This window comes from Temnothorax nylanderi, unplaced genomic scaffold, assembly GCF_030848795.1.
Source record: "Temnothorax nylanderi isolate EJ_2023f unplaced genomic scaffold, tnyl_v1.0 TNYL_tig0047_pilon, whole genome shotgun sequence".
Lineage (NCBI taxonomy): Eukaryota > Metazoa > Arthropoda > Insecta > Hymenoptera > Formicidae > Temnothorax > Temnothorax nylanderi.
The window spans coordinates 412,290-432,004 of record NW_027249109.1 but is presented as its reverse complement, the minus strand read 5'-3'; the positions used below and the strand labels follow the sequence as shown (position 1 = coordinate 432,004).

The following is a 19,715-nucleotide window of genomic DNA, read 5'->3' as shown; positions in this document are numbered from 1 at the left end:
GACGTTGATACAAAAAAATGTATATTTGATTTATGTTAGCGTGTTGAACATTTATAAATTATAAAACAAATGATCCGCTAAAGTTATGACGGTTGAGTAACGATTTTGTCATATTAGATTAAAAAGTATCGTACATAGAATTGAGTTTTTTAATCGAAGTTCCTTTTTTTGCATCATGCGATATATTTTTATGCCCATAATTCACGTTCTGGTATTGACTCTCTAATTGTCGAGTTACGCTGTCGAATTAATAAGATTTATTAACATCGAAATTAATAAGAATCTTCATTCAGTTACATAAACATGATCTATATTAAGAACCTGATTAGGTACATCAGTCGTATAAAGATTTGGATATTTACAGATAGCAGAAACGTGTCATTATCACAGAGCGTATATTTAAATACATATCACTATAAGTCCGCAAATGGCATCCAGTCACCTTATATCTTTAGTAGGAGGCTTGAGTGGTATTTTGCCGATAATAAATTTCTCAGCCAAGAACATATTCTTTTCATCGTCCGTTAATGCACTATCCACACTGTAAATGGTATCATCGATGACGGTGCTGGTTGCAGTGGTGTTAAACGGTGATTTTCCAAACGGAGAAGCGTTGATGTTAGACTGATTTTGCGCGATTCCAAACGGTAAACCGCCTTGTTGCATCCGCGGTGCAAATGGGTTTGCGGTCGTTGACGTAAGAGTTGTGCCAGCGGTCGGACCGAACGGAGAGGAAGTGTTGACACTGCCGAATGTCGATGCGGGGAACAGCGACGGGTTTGGAACGGTCCCGTTGGAGGTTGCAAAGGTAGTTCCTGCGTTCGCAAATATCGAATTGGAAGCTGTCTCTGTGGTGCCAAACGTGCTATTTGTACTCGCAACGGCCACGCCGAATCCCGTGCCGGCAAAAGGCGCCGAGCTCACGCTTGTAGAATCAAATTGCTGCGAGCTAGTGGTGACGAACGGGCCGCTGATCGCGACAGCTGGCGCGCCGAACGACATAGTGCCTACCGGCATGGTGGGGTCGGTGTTTTGTGCACCAAAGACATTCGGAGCGGATACCGTCGTCCCGAAGGTGGTATTATTGCTGGCCTGTTGATTCAGATCAAAAGCCGGCGCCGTGGTAGCGACGGATGCACCGAAACCTGGCGTCGTGGATACAACGGACGTACCGAAAGCCGGCGTTGTGATGGCGGCTGCCGCGCCAAAAGCCGGCGTCGCGGTGACCGTGGATCCGCCGAAGATACCGCTCGTGGATATCGCGGGAGCGCCGAACGTTTGACCGCCGCCGAATATCGCGTTGCCAGCGGGATTGTTGGCATAGTTAGGAGTTACCCCCGCGAAAACGGGCGCTCCGCCGAACGCAGGCACCTGCGACTTCGGCTGAGTGAATACCCCGCCGTTGTAAGAGCCGGACGACGACGAGGTAGAGACGCCGAAGACCGAGTTTGTCTGTAATCCAGCGGCGGAGCCGCCGAACAAGCTGGGGGCGGTGGTCGTCGCCCCGCCAAACAGCGAAGCGTTCGCCTGCGACGTCGGATTGTTGAACAGCGCGGTGGTGGGCGCGTTGCCGAGCTGGGCCGTCCCGCCGAATACATTGTTGTTTTGACCGAACACATTTTGAGACGTTCCGCCGAAGACTGGATTGTTTTGAGGCGTTCCAAACGTCGGCGCGCTGTTCTGTACGCCGCTGAAGGATGTCGACGTGCTCGGTGTTCCAAAAATGGAGCCAGCACCGCTCGTCGCAGTACCAAATCCGCCGATATTGTTTCCGAAGTTTGCCGCACCGCCAAATACGGACGTTGTATTATTATTGTTATTAGACTTTCCGAATATCGACGATGCGTTACTCGACGAGGTAAATCCACCTCCGCCAAATGGATTATTACTTTGCACGCCGAATGATGTGTTTCCAAATACGTTATTAGTCGACGTGTTATTGACTAGGTTCAGTTGAGGAGCTGCAAAGGACAAAGCAGATGATTTTCCGGTCACTACCTGTTTTACACTATTGCTTGCATTCAACCCACCTTTTTGGCCACTTCCCAAAAGTTTTTTCTAAAACACAATTATATTGTTAAATATAATCAACAGGTTCTCTTCTACTGATCAAAGCGATTATATGAAGAAAATCATGTCGTTTGACATACATACCAGCACCGAGATTGTCTCTCGCGAGGGATTTTTCAGCATCTCTCTTTTCGCCTTCATATCTTGGCACAATTGTTGATAGTGTAGTTTCTGAAAGGCAATACGCAAAGATAGCCTGATATTCGATACGCTTACGAATGCACTTTTATGGCTTATCTGGGCAACAGAAATGCCGAAAAGATTTTTTTCCCCAGGGATCCTTTAGATGTCTTTTACGGCTCCGTGTTGCTCGAATAACCCATAGACATAATCCTAACTAACCGCCTGTTCGACCATGCTGTTCTTCTGTGCGTGATATATCTCCCATCGGACTTCCTCTGGGGACAAGTCCTCCATATCCGGGATACAGGGACGTTCTTTGAGCGGCGCAAAGCACGACAACAACCACTGTCCGCCTCGCTCGGCAAGAAGCACCTCCTTGGCCACCAAGATACTGATATGTGTACAGACCAAAGAAAAAAGAAATAAAGATCACTCTTAGCTTAAGTATACAAATTTATATACGTAAACGCAGAAACTCGCATTTACACATGCAAACTTCATGCGATTACTTACATGATATCATCCTCGTTCTTGGTATTACCTGTTTGGAAAAATAAACAACGTTATTCAATGTTATTCAACGCCAGTGAAAATGGGGATGACGTGTGGCTCCGTGTGTCCACGAAAGATGAGTAACCAAAAGGCCGCGGTTCGATCCCGGTCTTTATTTCCCCGCATATTCCTCGATTAAGAGGATTCCCCGTTTAAGGGGAGGAGAAAAATTCAGAAAGAGAGTAAAACAGTTAATTGTGAACTAGAGTATCTGTGTCGTATTCCCCCTAGAGAGGCAGAACGCATCTTAATTTCCCTCAGCCGAGGGAAAAACCTCAAGAAACCCTAAGCAAGAGAAAATAACGTCTTTCTTACCGAAATGATTTATGTGCTCGTATTGGCAATATTGTCCGTAACGACAATTGCCTTGCCGATAAAATTTGCAAATAACCATTGTGCTCCACACTGAAGACGAAGAAACAAGGGAAAATGCTTCTTCCCGCCTTCCGTCGCGTCAACGTCGTCCTTGTCGAAACGCGCGGCACACGGCACCGCTCTTGTACCCTTCCGCTTTCCTCCTTTTATAAAATACGAACTTTAGCTTTGTTTCAAAAAATAGTTTTCTCACATATAATTCTTGGCATGCATAGTTTTGTAATTTACGTCGCTATATTTTCTTCTGGTTCTCCATTCACGTGTACGAAGAAACACTTGTAGCATCTTTACAGCTTTCGGGGAACTTCGTAACAAGATGCGCAGTTCGACTTTATCGGTAAAGCAGTTCCGTTCGATATTCAGCAATTACAGAGAGATACCACTTTACCGACATCTCTACAAGAATAATAGCGAAAGTACGAATTTATTTGACAAAGTTAATTTTTTCCTTTTTTAAACAATAGATTTGCGTTGCAGAGATTTGCCTAATAAGTTAACAGGTTATTCGTAATCAATAAAAAAAAAAGAAAGATTATTAAAATATTCCTTTATTTTGCATATTAGAATACAGGAATATATTTTATTATTTAAAAATACATGAATAAAAAGTAAATGTGGCCAAGCCAGCATAGGATCTTTCATAGATTAACCCTTGGTCTTTGTCTTCTTACTTTCGTTTTTAATGTCCAAGGAAGCACAATTTTGGCAAGAGCAAGAACGCGGAATTGTTAATTGTTTCCTCAATCTTCTGCCGTCTTCGCATATCAAATTAGCAACGATACCCATGTATTCCTTCACTTGACAGCAATGACAATCATTCACTTGATTCCAATTTTCTGTGCGAGAAAAGAAAAACGAGATAAGAGTCGAACTGACCATTGTCACAGAATGTAATAGAAAATTTTTATTTAATTTTGCATTTTGTTACCATTGTCAAAGAATGTTGAAGACTGGCATGATCCGCTGCATCGTTTAACACCCTCAATAGCATCCACGTTTTTACATTTCCCAAATAACGGATGATTTACAACCAGCATGCCTACAGTACTGTTTGCATCCATGAAAATTGCCTCGCACGTTTCTAAGGAATAGTTATCAATAAACATTAATTAATCTTTATCAGGGATATTAATAAGAATGTACAGCAGAATTCCACAAGCACAGTAACAATATAAATGAAAAAAAATGCTTGTGCTTTTTTTTTATACTTACCCTTAACTTGATCTTTTATATTAGTGCTTATGTTACATCGTTTACAACATTGATCATGATAAATCAATTTGTCAGGGCAATCTGTTACATCTGGGCAAGCAGCTGGACTCACAGCGAGAGATAACTAAAATCATTGCAAAATTATAAAACTGATTGTATATATTTATTGTATGTTAATTAATTATATATAATTTGAAATTCCAAAAAAGATGTTAATTGCATCTTTGGAATGCATCTGATCTAGAGACGTTTATTCTTCTTGGGAGATAACTTGCCTGTTCGCCGTTAGTTTCCATACACGTGTATGTGGTACAATTATCATCAGACGACCATGTCATGCCAGGCGCGTATAGAGTATCCTCAAGCACGCAAAACGCTTGCTTGCATTCCCCGCAACACTTACCATCTTCTGGTTCCTGGTACGACCATCCCTTGAAGATTGATCAACGTGATATTAATGAAACATCCTAAATTTAATAAAAGCACTTAAATGTAAGTGCATGTAATAAAATATTCTTACTTGCGCACACTGTTTTGAACACACTTCAACTTCTTTGCGCTTCGTTATATTTGGACCACCCACACATGTCTCAATGACGCAGCTATCTGTAAGGGATTTCCACGTTTCTCCAGGTTTATATAATTTTCCGTCATTACGACAAGATGTTTTAACAATTTCCGGACAACATCTCCCTGGAATTTTGCGTGCTTCTATCTCGAAATCGAATTCCATTTGCGGATCGATTTCCGGGCAAGTCTCAGTATTCGCTTGTAGGTACACCTAAAAATGAATATCCGTGCAACTAAAACCAGTTCATAATTTTATTGATTAATCGATATTTGGAATTATGTCAGTAATCTTACACTTCCATTTGCGGATTCGCAAAGATACGTTATGCAATGATCGTCCGAGTACCATTGTTCTCCTATATTTTTAAGCGTGCCTTTTACAATGCACGCAACTTGGATACATGTACCGCAGCAATTAACACTGGTATTATTAGGCTCCTGATATTTGTACCCATAGTCACAAGTGGTATCACATTCTTGGACTTTATTTAATACCTGAATACCACCCGAATCTTTGTCACATTGCATCGTGAGACAAGCATTTTCAGCATTGGGCTTCCAACTTTCGCCAACCTGTGATGAATGATATTAGTGATATTTTAAATTGTAGTTTAATATTTATATGTTATATATTTATATATTGTATTAATATGCATTTTAAAAATAATATTAAATAAATTGACAATATATATACGCATCAAAATGTTACTTCTTACATTGTATATTTTACTCTTCCATTTGCAGGCAGTACGTTCAAAGATTGGACAGCATTTATCATCCAATACTATTTCTTCCAACACATAATCGTCTATATCAGGGTGTACGCTCATATTTGAACATTCCGTGAATAAACAATTAGCTTTAGGACCATCATTCGAACTCTCGCACACGCATGTTTTGCATTTACCATCCTTCCATTCTTCACCAATTTTTTTCGCTATCACTTGTTGCTTGCCTTGGTCTTCGTTATAAAGACAAACGTCCTTCGGAGGCACTAATGCAAATGTAAAATTATAAAATTAACAATAAAATCAATATTTCCATTTTATAAAATTCATATCTCTCTTACAATAAAAATACGTAGTGTTAAAAATATTGATTTCCTAAAAAAATTTGTATGTCATTTTAAATTACGTTGAAAATGTTACGATACTTCTCAGTTCAGCAACGTCCGCATACACATAATTTGACCAAATGCACAAACAACTACAAAAAGAAAAATGTACCACATTCGTAAGTGGGACAACAACTGTCTACAAGCATCGTTGTAACAGCGTTGTAGTAATCCGGACAGTTCGGTACAGGGGGACAAATTCTCGGATCGCATATTTTAGTTGGCCGCGGGCAGCAACCGGATGTATTCATTATCTGTATGAAACCAGGTTGCAGTTGCTCGACTTCGTTTGTAAAATTGTCGAAAATAGGACATTCACTTGCAGGCAAACATTCTGAAATTACATACGATATTATGTACCTTGCAACAAGGATTAGACAAAAACTGATAAATAATTATAGAAGGTGCGGTAACACACGTTATACGTACGACATATAAATTTGTGGCAACCATCAGCGTCGATAATCGCTTTCATTTTCTGGCCAAAGCCACATTCCGGCTCCTGTGACTCAACACATATTGTAGGTGCTGTTGGTTTTGGAGCTACGTGGAAATCGTTAGATTATAAACGGACGTAATAAAATATATTCCTATTCATTGAAATTGCAGCATCAGACAGTCACAAGTGTAATCATATTCTTTAACTTTTGTTATTATTATTCTTTTGTAAAATAAATTTTACAAAACTAATATTTACAATTTTGATAAGTGAATCATATGTGTACATATTACTTAGAAATGTAATTTCCCGTGGCGTTATATGTTAACTTACCGCACAAATATTTGTTGCAACATCTCTCCTCCGTTCCATTGATAAGTACAGGTGTCATATTTTCCTCGCAGATCGTGTCCAACACAGGACATTCCATCGTTTGGCAGTTCACAACCCCATCATTGCAATTGCATTCAGTGCATTTGTCCGGATGCCAGATATCTCCCTGTACATGACCATCCTTGTCACAGACAAAACAATCTTTCTTCGGTATGCAGGAATCATTGTAGAATACGTGATCCACTGGGCAAAAGCATCCTTCGACAGGAGCAGATGCGCACTTAAGATTGTCCGAATCTTTTATAGTATTACATGTTTCTTTGCAGCTGGATCCGCATGCTTGGTAGACGAGATCTGAGCGACAAATATATTTGTTTAAGTTAGGAGAACATACTTTTTGGCAATTTGATATTTTATTACAGATTGCTCATTTCTCTGTTATAAATTATGTTTCAAGTTATTAATTAAATTAATATGATTAAAAAAGTTTTAAAGATTTTTTTCTGAATAGCAAAAGTGCATTGAAATTAATGCATATAACAATCATTAATCAAGAAAAGTTATTATATAAACTGAATATAAAATATATATAGAATATTTACGAAACATTCTTTGTATAATTTGATTTTCAATTTTGTTTGGCAAATACAATTTTTGGACAAATTCAATAATTAAGATATCAGACAGAAGCTCACGCTTAGGACATTCGTAAGGGCAGATTTCATCGGTTCTCCAATCTAGACATAATCCAGCTTCCGAACACTTCCTCGCATACATCTCTATGCTGTCGCAATAGTTTCTGCCGGTGCACAACGCATCGTGACAGCAATCTAAATATGGTTTTGGATCGACAATGCTGTAACACTGCTCGAATGCCGCTAAATCTAGAAGAATCTTTGTGCACAGATCTTCATCCGCTGGCGGTGGCGTACACTGAGGTTGACGATTGCTGGAACATGTCTGATCGTTCAGGCCCAACTGCGTTGACAGATCCTCGACTAACCAGGATCTGCCGAACTCCTCGGCGTCGTCGGTGATCTCCCCGTTGCGTTTCTTGAAACCACTTTCGGCATCGGCGTTGCAGTTGCCGCACAAACCCTCGGTATCATCGCTAAAGATATGCGAAGGAAGTTTCAAGGTAAACGCGAAAGTCTGTTGAAAGGCGACGAGTTCCAATTGGATGGACGGTATGAGCAGAGTCACATCTCCGACGGACATGCGATCCAAAACAATCCATGTGCGGTTGTGCGGGAATTTGTTCACTTGGGAATCATCAATCGTCACCCGCAGATCTTTCGAGCGTTCCGCGCGCTTGATTTGCACCACGTGCTTCTCGTAGAGCAGCGTGATAGCCTCCGTGCACGTGCCGGTAACACAATACCCGTTGGTGATCAAGATTTGATATGCGCGAGTCCCGTCCGGACTCTTCGCGTTCTCCACATTCCCTGAAAGCAGGTAAGTGCAATTGCCAGCGAATCTGAAGTCCTTGCAATTGAAGCCGATGAATTTGGCGTCGCCAAGGCCATCACACACGCAGTCCCGACACTGCGCTGGCGGCACGCACTCGTTGTCTCGACGCACCAGGCCGTCCGGGCAGAAGCAGCCGGGGAAGCAAACACCCCGCATTGCCGGACACGGTTCCACCTCGTGCAGATTATCGCAGGTGATCTCGCATTTGCTGCGGAAGCAATCCCGATGAATAAACGGCGACGGGCAGCTCGCGGGACAGTCGTAAGCGGTTCTCCAATCCGACAACTGATCGGCGCCAGGACCGATGGCAGCTTCGCACTCGCCGACAAAGCTCGTCAGCAGAAGACACCGGCAGCCTTCGTAAGAGCTGTTAGAAGTAGATAGGCAAGAGCACATGCTCTCTACGCAGCGAGACACAAACCTGCGATAATAGTAATAGCAATTTATTTCAGGAAAATATATATTGTATATTTTTTAAATAATATAATTTATATAGAAACTCATTTAGCATAAGCGGACAGAACTTCGTTTTAAGACCTTAATTTTGTTAACGAATTTTACACTCGTTTTAATCGTTCGAGTTAGCAAATTTCCATTGTTGAACATTTATAAAATACTACCTGTCGACGTCGACGACTGCTGAGCACGCGTCCAATAACATCGGACTCTTCACAGAGTTACAGATTGTCCAACCCTGCTTCTGAACGTCACGCGGACACACGTGCAGATCGCATTCCGTGTCTTCCATCGCCCAGCTATCTCCAAACTGAACGGTGCTCCTCGCTTGCGTACCTTCGGGTGTCTGGCGATCGTTCGCAATATTACCGTCGAAGTATCCGCACAGGCCATCCACGCGACCAGCCAGTTTAGCGGCGACGCCGATCTTCACGTTGGTGCCCGAGTCCCAGATCACCCAAAAGCCATAGCGGTGTGAGACAAAGATAATCTTGTCGCCCGTGCGCGAAAGCTCGAAGCCGGGCAAACGATTTCCGAGTCGCACAATCTGCTTGGCGGTGAAGGTATACTCGTCTATGTCCGCGTGCAGATCCGGATAGAGCACGATCGCGTGCTCGTTCAGCATCACCGCCAGGATCCGCGTGCAGGACCGTTGCCCGTACGAGTCGACGCACAGCTTCTCCAGCGTGACGTACCACTCGTTACCGTACATGTCCCGGGCTAGAATGTGATTGCAGATATCGTACTTGTACTCCATATTGTCGAATGTGTTGAACGTTCTGCCCGTGACGTTGCAGATCGCCTCTTGCGGTGACAACGGTCGACAAATGTATTTAGGACACTTGCGCATCTTATACATGCTCATCTTCTCGTACACTACCTCATACTCCGGCGGGCAGAACGCTTCTGGACACTTTACTGGCTTTTCCTCGCCGGGATAAACAGGAGGGCTAGCGGGCACGCAAATAAACTCAGGGCATTGGATGTTCTCCGTTGCTAGTTGATGATTTTGATCCTTCATCGGACGATCATGGAAAGGATGCTTCCTGTGTCCCTTCGTCTTTGTGAAACCTTTGTGACCTTTGGATTTTACATTAGTCTTAACATTGTGTTGCGACTTATCGTACAGCCGGGACGCCTTTTTGAAAACTACTCTGTAACCGGGTGGACAAATCGGTTTCTCGCATGGCAGCGGACCAACTGGAGTAGGACCGACAGTCGTGATTTCCTGCCTGATTGTCCCTGGAGATTGTTCGGTCGCGATAGGTGTCGTGGAAATTATCTTTGGACAATCTGTCTCGTCATCCGGACAATCCTGAACGCCGTCGCACCATGCAGTCTCGTTTATACACACGTCGCTCGTGGCACAGTGCCTGGTGCCCGCTGGGCAAGGTTTGCAGAGGCAGGCGCACAGTTCGCCGACGACAGATCGCAGGCCTGGTTTCGAGCAAGGTTCGCACTTTTTCGGTAAGCACGCGGCTGTTCCGGTGAAGGAGCACACGCATTGCTGGCAATCCTCCGTCTCATACATACTTCCTACCTGTAATAAGCATTATTGTATATATTTATCGCAGCCTATCCTTAAAAAGTTTATTCCAGGACTTCAATAAATTGCATATTATCGTTATTGTTACTATTGTTATTACCGCGTAAGGAATATGCCCGACTACGCAAGGGCACTCCCGCTTCGGTACGCACGACTCTCCGTCCCACCAGTGAAGATCCTCGCATCTGCAGCCTTCGTCGTTCGACGTTTGATCGATCCCATCGCACACATTGCACTCTCGATCGACGGATATCGTTGTCGATTTGGCTGTCGTTGTTATTGGTACAGGATACGATAAATAGCAGCCCAGAACTTCGACCTTCAACGCGACGTGATTGTGCCACTTGACGGGTTGTATCCTCAGGAATTTCGCGTGCAACGGTCTCTCGAAGAATGTCGTCCGTCGGCTTTCCGCGTCGAAATTGCCGAGGAACACCTTCTCGACGCCGTTCTCATCGACGACCGGATTCCAGTGACGTTCGTCGTTGCTGTAGAATATTTTGTAAGCAGTCGTCCAAGCGCCGTCGCCACCCTTGGTCGTGACTCCGGTCAGATTTCGAGCCTCCAGGAAGTCGAATTGAACGTATTGATGAGGATTGTCCAAAGCCGCGCGCCACGCACCTTCCACGGATAACCGAAGATGTTGAACCAGCTGCGGCGAGCTCGACACCGAGACCTGCTGGATGGTCATCAGTCCGTTGTCCAATCCCATCGGATCCTCGCACACCGGTCGCACGATCTTCTCGGAAGTCGTTGTCTTCATCGTAGTCATTGACATCGCGCGATCCTGACAACCCAGCACTTCCACTTTGATCGCAATCCCGTTGTGCCACGTCAGCGGATTGATGCGAACAACCCTCGCCTCCACCGGTTGATAGAATTTTTGCTTCACGGACTGGACCTTGTCGACGGGCCCTCTGAACACGCGTGGATGTTTTTCATGGTCGAGCACATATGAGAAGGTCTGGCCGTCCTCCGAGAAGAGCACCCTGTAACTGGTTACGAATTTATCCTCGGAAACGCCGCCTTGCAAGATCACCCCGTAAATCGGTTCAGGTTTATTGAACTCGATGTCAAGCCACTGATTTGCGTTCGTCGTCTCAGGTTCCCAGAACTTCTTGGGTAGCAGCAATGTTCCTTCCGTCTGTACTAACAGATCCTCGGATAGTAAAACGGGCTTCTTACTGCTGCTAGTATGGACAGTCACTTCCTTCCGCAGATTTTGTATCAGTGGTACGTAGTCGGCATCATCGCATTCCCCGGGTGGAGTGACCGTGCTGTGTAGAAGGATTGTTTCGACGGATGACGAGGTGACCGGTGATGTCCCCCAAGTGTTTTCAGAGGTTGTACTGAGCGGTGGTTGCGCGGTAACAGTTGTTTCCGGTCCCTTTCCCGTCCCTACCGTCACCTCGTGACCCGAGATGTTATAGCAGAAACTCGTATCGCATGTGTAATAATTATTTATGCATTGGCAGGTCTCGCAGTCGGACTCCTTCCTGACAGCACCGGGCGCGACCGAGCTTCCATCGTGGGACCTACAAGAGCAGTGACTCGCCTCCACGCAAGTGACACCGTCTCTCCAGAACGTGTGCGTGGGACACGTTGGTCGGTCGATCGGGACGCATCCGGAAACGCAATTGGTACCTTCGCCACAATGACCCTGCGTCATCAGGATGTGACGATAGTATTGGCATGCTCTGTCGCACTGGATCGCGCATTCGCTCCACGCCTCGCCGTCCTTGCACACGTTCGTGGTCGATACGATTTTTTTCACCGTAGTCGACACCGTGTTCTCGTAGTGGCTGCCAGTGTTGCTGCTCCACTCGATTTTGCCGCTGGTTGGCGTAGTTCGTCCGGATGCTGAACATTCTGGTCGCGTGCGTAAAACCTCCGTCGGCCAATCACATGTCTGGGTCTCCGAATTGTAAAGAGTGCCGGGACCGCACGACTTTTCCACCAGTTCGTGCCCCGTCGGTGTGGGAACACACTGATAAAACAGCTGACAGTTCGTCGGATGTGGTGAATTGGGATTCGCGACGTCGCACTTCAGACCTTGTTTCTCCCCGGTCACCGTGCTGACCTCCGTTGTCACGTTTTCGACACCGTGCGTAGTCGATTCGGAGCAGCGGCACAACACGCTAATCTCGAAGTCCACGCAAGGAAGATTCGGGTGTGATTGGCAGTACAAGCCACGCTCCAGGCTGCACTCCACGTCCAGGCCGGTCTCCTTTGGGCTCAAGTGTCCCTTGACGGATCTGCATTTTATATCAACGATGTGCTTCCTATCGCAAACTGCGAGTCCGTTTGCGTTGGCGAGATCCATCGAATTGGGCAACGGCTCTACGTCCAAGAACTTTTTCCCTTTCACCATTGGATCCTTGTTGATCCACGTGGTCCAGCCGTCCACGCATTTCTGGGGCTCTGCCCCAGCAGCAGTAATAGCAGTGGTAGTGGCGATGCTGGTACAAGCCTCTCCCTTGCAGGTCACTCTGCCGCGGCTGCAAAAGCAGCTGTGGCAATCATCGCCACTGATTCTATCACCCTCGTAGTATGTCACCCCATTGAGCTCGGTGCAGAAAGGTTTCGCGCACGTCGATCTGGGTATACACTCCGTGTAACTGGAATTTCGGTACACTTGGCCTTCGGGACAAGGCTGGAACTGGCAGCCCTCCACGCACGTGTCCTCCGCGCACAGATGTGAGCCGTCTTTTACGGTCATAGAATTATCACACGTCTCACGTGGACAGGTCGAGACGCAGGGTGAATACGTGCTGCATTTTTCGTCGCATTGTAATGGGCAGAGCTCTTGCGTTCGCCACTTCACGGGAACACCCCGTACGTTGCATTCGTGCGCGTACGCGGCTAACGCTGTGCACAGGCACTCGCAGTCGCCACCGGCGTCACAGCTGCACGCGTCGAAGATGCAATTGCGCAGGTATGATTCGACCTCCACTTCTGAGTGACACGGCGAGAATAACGGCGACTTCAGCACGTCGCATTGCCGTAGCGACCACAGCTTACGTTCTGGATGTTGCTCGCAGGCGTCACCCTGCACGTCCTTCGGTTCGGGACAAAACGTATCCTTTTTCCACGAGTCGCCGAACAGATTAACGGAAGCCTCGGATATCCCGCCGGATGGTGTCTTAAAGTCGTCCTCGGCGTTGTTGTTGTAGTCGCCACATAGACCCATCGTGCGACCCTTCCATTCCGGGTTTAATCTTACGTAGACTCTGGTACCTAATCAAAAGAATTACCGAAAACTGTCTTCAAAAATTCAGCCGATTTACATTTAGATTTAGACAATCTGCACAGTGCTTACCCTTGTCCCATTGTAAAACCAATCCTAAATCTGGCACGTCAACGAATACAAAGAGACCAGCGGTCCTAATCGACAGTCTCTTAAAAGGTCCCTTAGGTAGCGCTTTCCCTTTGGTTAAAACTAGCTCTTCCTGTTGTTCACCGCTGCCAATCGTGAGCTTAATCGATTTCGAGCACGCAACTCCATTTGTACCGCAGGGTACGTTCTGAATCGAGACATCGAAACAATCTTCCTTGTTCAGTGCACTCTTCACTAGGACATAGTCGCATACACCTTGGAAATCATATGTTTTACCATCAAATGTCTTATAATGCGAATCGCCCCATACAGAACAGACTCCTGCGAAAAGAATATTATTTCAGCATAAAAATATGATGTGGGATTGAGATAGTAAATCAAATTCTCAATTCTCTTTCGTTTGAAGCGATACAATATATACTTGTTGACAAAGTTGAGGAATAAAACATACAGAGAAATAATGAAAACAGTTTTAATTAATAGCGAGTTAGTGTAGAAGAAAAATCACCTGCACAAATTCTGTCCGTGCACTTCCACTTGGTGCCCTCGCACATGCAAGTATTACACTCGGCCTGTATAACCGAGCCTTGTTTGTAGCTCTTTCCGCCGTGATGACAAGGACAGTCCTCTTCTTTGATGCATGCACCATTCGGCGCATCTAAGACATATCCGGATTTGCAGATGCAACCAGACGTGCACACCGTTGGCGTTTGGTCGTTCAGTATGTGCATGTTGCTGCAAGTTCTCTGCTTCGTCGGCTCGCAGTCCGTCACCTCCAGATGCTTGCCAGCCTGGCAAACGGAAAGCAGTTCCGTGACCGGTGGATAATCTCGAATCTCGTCTGGCGTTGCCAACCGGCACTCCCATACGCCGCCTGTAAGACCAGTGTAGAATAAAATTTTACATTACGAAATACTACCGGAAGCAGATTCGTGCTTTAGACACCGACCTACACAAGAGCAAAACTCTTGTCCCTTGTTGCCCGGGCGGACTTCTCGATGATTAGGCTTGTACTCGCGACCCGCGTGCATGCAGGGACACTGAGCGATCGGGATGCACTCGCCGTTCACGTCTAACGTCTGGCCGTCTGGACAATTGCAACCTTCCACGCACTCCTGCTTGCAGTCCCGATAAAAGGAGATGTCCGTGCACGATCTGCATCGATAAATTGAGCGTGCGAAAAGCAACTCGAGAAGCAAGTGCAGTGAATACGTTACAGCGTGCTACCTTGCGCAACTGTTTCCACAGATTTGATAGGTCTGTCCGCCGTTGCAATGAATTTTACACTCGCCGATTTCAGTACGCCACGAAAGTTTCACACCGAGCGCCGCACAATCTTTCGCATATGCTGCTAACATGGGGCAGAGGCACGATTTTATATCAGCGTCGCACGCGCACATGTCGTACATGCAGTCCCGATGAAATTCCGTCGGATCGACATACCAATGGCAATCTGAAGTAACAGGAAAATAGTGAGATTATTCGAAACTATCTATAGATATAAAAAAAAGTTTTATATGTACCTGAGAAAATATCGCTATGTATCTTGGAACAGTGTTCTTCCGCGGTTGCTCGCCTTTGAGGATTCAACTCGCAGGGATGTTTCGGTTCGCTCTCGGACTCATCAACGCAATATTCACTTGTCTTCCATTTATTGGCGAAAGCAATCGCCGCGGGTTCTATATCACCGTCAGGCGTTATAAAATCATCCTTTTGATTTTCGGTAAACGTTCCGCAAAGTCCTTTCGTTCGATCTGAATAATCGTGGTTCGATCAGAAATATTCTTTGAAGATACAATAACATAGATAATTCTTATTATAATGATAGAACATAAGACAAAGAGTTTACCGTGAAATTCAGCAGGAGCGTTAACGTAAACGCGTGATACACCATCCCACCACACTTCCAAACCATTTGGCAGGTGAATCACCATAAATATGCTGCTTGCAATTCGTATACGGGCACCATCAAATAGCATCGGGAACTTCATTACCTCATCACCATTTATCGTGATCTGGCGATTCTGCTTTAATTTTATAGAGGTATCCCTGAAAGTGACTATAACAGCCTTGACGCACGACGGGGAGTCTGTAGAGGCAAAGCCCATTCTCTAAAATAAATAATAATTAATTAGAAATGACTAATAGGTGGGGAAATATATAAGTAGTAATTAATAGAATTAATAAAAGTTCAATATGACAAATTTCTTCAACAAGAGAGAAATTTTCTCTGACCTCGGATATCGTTCCGGAACACGGGACGTTTTCGCTCTCGATCGTATAATTTTCCCCCTTCATCAAGTAATATTTGCATTTTCCCATGAAATCGTAGTGCTTGCCGTCAAACGTGGTATAATGCGGGTCGCCCAAGACGGCGCATCTGGCACCGCATCGTATTTGCGTGCATACCCACTTGCCGGAAGTGCACGTGCAAGTATTGCAGCCCTTCGGCACGCTCGTGCCTGGTTGAAACAGTTTGCCTCTCAATCTGCACGGGCATTCCTCCGGAGAGACGCATTTGCCTTGGTGCTCCAAGGTGCCTGCCGGACAGAAACAGCCTTCCTCGCACTCGGAACTCTCGCTCGTCGCTTCGATACCGGAAGAACAAGACGCTTCCACCTTTGGACCGCATGACATGTACACTCGTCCATCGTCACAGGTAATCGCTAAAAGTAATTTATTTATTTATTTAGGTATAGTAATTGTGTAAGACAACGAGTAAGTAACGTTTATAAAATATTTTATTAACTCACGACAAGTATCATCGTTTCTCCACGCGGTTAATCGCGCGATTCCTTTGTAAGCGCATTGGCGGATATAAACATCCATGGTATCGCAAGCGCATTTTCTTCTGTCATCGTGTTTGCATGCACAATAATCCCACAAGCATGCATCGGCCAGTTCAGAAAGATTGATTGTATCAGCGCAAGCCTTGAATTTATGGTTCGAGAGTAACTTAGTGCAGAACTGGAAGGCATCACGAACAAATTCATCTCTCGATTCACACGCGTGTTGTACACTCGGATAATCGTCGCATGGTTCTATAAAATAAAGTACGTCGTAACACATTAAAACAATTGTCTATTAACGTGGATATTTTACGTAAAATAATTTAGCATTTACAAAGTGCAGACTAAAAATGTAATTGTCATTATCGTTACCTTCGAAACTTTTGACGCGCCAGGAACTTGCCAATGCTGGTACAGTTTCAGCGTAACTTCCGCTCTTCATTAAGAATTCGTCGTTCGGATCGTCATTCATAGTACCGCACAGACCAGCCGTTTTGTTCCACATACTCTCGGAAGCCTCAATCTGCAGTAGCAAGGCGCCGTCCCACTTCAGCTTCACGCCCAGCGAGTCGAGGGAGACGAGGATGAAATGCGCGGACTTGTCCACGCGCAATCCAGGCAAGTACACCGGTACCGGCAGCGATCGTTTGCCGTTGGAAAACATCGGCATACCTGTATCGTCGCTGGTGAGTACGTACTTCTTGTCATGCACGAACAGTTTCACGATCTTGGAGCAATGACGATCCGATCCGGTTCTGCAGCCCGGGCCATTCGACGCGATGATTGTACAAACACCGTCTTGCGTATCTCGAAGAAGCGTGTGCGAGCAGTCGCTATCGAAGCTGTAGATTCTATCGTCGAAGGTCTTGTAGTGCGTGCCTCCCCAGGTAAAGCACGTCTTCGGTCTCGATCGACTCATCTCAAATACCATTACGCGATCGTCCTGATTATTAAATCGAATCTGCAATGTTTCATACCGTATACATTAATTATATTATTCTCACTTTATTAATTTGGTAAACACATAGTTTCTTTTTGCATGTAACATTTTTAGTATCTATTACGTATTTAAATTTTATTGATATTGAATGAATCATGTTTTCATAAATGTGATTAACTATTTACTGGATGTGAGGACGCATCACTGCCGTGAATCCTGTAATTTTCACCATAAATCTCCTGCTTTATTTTGGCGTCGTAAACATTTTCCATTGACCAGGAGTGATTCGATTCCCGTACGTAGGTGTTGTGGAAGGTGCCGTATGAGATAATCTTGATGTTATTTTCGACCTTGCATTGCGGTACGGGCTGCGGTTCAAAGATCCCCTTGTCGTAGGTGCAAATGTAAACTGAGGAAGCTGGGAACTCGAATTCTATTCCCGGTGGACAGTACAGCGTGCAGGAATACGTGTCGCCGGAATCTCTGCAGTGATATCCACCATTGAAGTGTAGTTTCTCGGCATCGCAAACATCGGCAGCTGCCATCCATACATGTTAAGTAAATATAAAATTTGAAAAAATAAATTATAATCATATAATACGAAAGAAATTTATTTAATAAAGTTTATTTTCGCATATATTTTCCGTTAAATAAAACTGGAACTACTACGAATTATAAAGACATCTCTTCACTTACAGTATTGACACTGAGGTCCTCGATAATCCTGTGGACATTGGCATACATTCATTGGCAGACAATTGCCACCGTTTTGACAGGGTGGATCACACACAGCTGTAGAGACACAATTTTGTTAAATGTACTATGTGCCCGATTTTACGTGGCGTATAGAGATTTTAATAGTTATACGCATACGTTCGCAATCCGGAATTGAGACCCAGTCGCTTCTGGTTGGCATCCAACTTCCGTTCTTGCAGATTAGATTAGCGACCGATGAGCCGTCAGGAAAAGTAAAATGTTCCATACAGGATATGGTGCATGTTCTCAAAGAAAAAGTCAAAAAGAATTAATAATTTTTACTTGCAGAAATGTAAAAATATAATCTATACACATTATACTCACTTCGAATTACATCTTTTATAAGAATTGAGCACGGGCGGAGAATAATTCAGACACGGTTTATCTTCGAATTGGCACTGCGGTCCAGTAAAGTGGGTGGGACAGTCACAATGATGAGGCGCAACGCATATCCCATTATTTTGACATTCCGGCATGCAGATCGCTATCGAAAGATTTAACGTGCAATTTAGATATTTGCGCGAAGATATTTTGTCGTTTCTCGATCTTCTACATCTATTATATATTAAATATAGATTTGCTTTTGCTACGTACGTTCACAATGTGGTATCGAGTTCCACTCGGTTCCTCCAATGTGCCATTCCTTATCAACGCAAGTAATTGTCAGTTGAAGTGCGCCGTTCGGAAATTTGTAATCCGGTGCACAACTTGCGATACAACCGCTATTCACAAAGAATTGTTACATCTATCATATTTCTTTAACGTATTATACGTTACACTTCAATTCGTAGAATTAAAAATACCTCGTAATCTTTATATCTTAAAGAATTTATTTTATAATATAAATTTGCAATATTTTATAATATTGCAAATATCTATTTAAAAAATTACAAGAAAATTTGTCAATTTATCTATCGGCTAATTTAAACGTGAGTTAAAATTTGCAATATCATCTTCATCATTTCAACTTTTCAATATATAGTACCTGTCCAGAGAACATTTTATTTTGCCGTTTACAGGCGCGCCTGGTCTACGTGTACAACCCCCTGCGAATACGCGTTTTCCTCCTTTGCTGCTTTTAACATTGTAGAAGCCGCCGACCGCTGAATCTGGCGCATCATCCAGCATGTCCTCCTCCCTAATACACGAGAAAAATTTGTAGAGACAGGACATTTTTAATACAATTTACATAATTTGTTTCTTAAGAAAAGCAGAGAATGTAGTCATTTTACATATTATAAAAAAGAATTTCTGTTTTCACAATAGAAAGATGTACAATATACTAACTCATTTGCTTCTCGCGCGTCCATATCCCCCGAATATCCATGTTTTATATTGCTCGCAATGATAATCAGCACGAATAAACGCCTGAGTATCTGCAACGGTATCATGATACCAGCGCGAATTTCGTGTTCACGTGCCAGAAGAAGTTTAACTTGTATTTTCGACGAAGCTCGTGGACTAAGTAACACTTTTAAAAAGCGCAAATCGGAGAGAACAGCCCTTTTATATATCTACCTCTAGAAGGAAACGGATAAGTGATAAGCTCAAGTTGCACTTGATAAACGAGAAAGATGAAAAATGTGGGTCAGTCGGTCGTGGTACACATAGACGGTACCTATATATAAAATAT

General features: G+C 44.3%; 2 protein-coding genes across 3 annotated transcripts; both read right to left on the bottom strand.

Annotated features, from left to right (window-relative positions):
- Positions 1-8: 8 nt before the first annotated feature.
- On the bottom strand, positions 9-3,554 carry LOC139772183 (uncharacterized). 2 transcript variants are annotated; one of them, XM_071705657.1, is made up of 6 exons: positions 3,349-3,554; positions 3,061-3,263; positions 2,707-2,734; positions 2,413-2,584; positions 2,155-2,241; positions 9-2,058 (listed from the first exon to the last, which is right to left on the bottom strand). In XM_071705657.1, exons 2-6 carry the CDS (start codon positions 3,137-3,139, stop codon positions 439-441), a joined length of 1,986 nt encoding a protein of 661 aa, XP_071561758.1. In that variant the 5' UTR covers positions 3,140-3,263; positions 3,349-3,554; the 3' UTR covers positions 9-438. The 2 variants fall into 2 exon arrangements, with proteins under 2 accessions (XP_071561758.1, XP_071561759.1); XM_071705658.1 differs by having other exon boundaries at positions 9-1,961; positions 2,031-2,058; positions 3,061-3,395.
- A 96-nt stretch (positions 3,555-3,650) lies between these two features.
- Hml (hemolectin) lies at positions 3,651-19,626 on the bottom strand. The gene is made up of 29 exons (XM_071705638.1): positions 19,370-19,626; positions 19,068-19,220; positions 18,677-18,804; positions 18,407-18,566; positions 18,200-18,327; positions 18,023-18,118; positions 17,512-17,864; positions 16,759-17,347; positions 16,351-16,638; positions 15,833-16,263; positions 15,447-15,708; positions 15,121-15,351; positions 14,825-15,050; positions 14,547-14,752; positions 14,106-14,471; positions 13,580-13,918; positions 10,361-13,497; positions 8,879-10,254; positions 7,484-8,679; positions 6,789-7,142; positions 6,446-6,559; positions 6,129-6,350; positions 5,619-5,896; positions 5,197-5,475; positions 4,853-5,113; positions 4,608-4,763; positions 4,333-4,456; positions 4,049-4,201; positions 3,651-3,956 (listed from the first exon to the last, which is right to left on the bottom strand). Exons 1-29 carry the CDS (start codon positions 19,471-19,473, stop codon positions 3,766-3,768), a joined length of 11,901 nt encoding a protein of 3,966 aa, XP_071561739.1. The 5' UTR covers positions 19,474-19,626; the 3' UTR covers positions 3,651-3,765.
- Between the last annotated feature and the right edge of the window lie 89 nt (positions 19,627-19,715).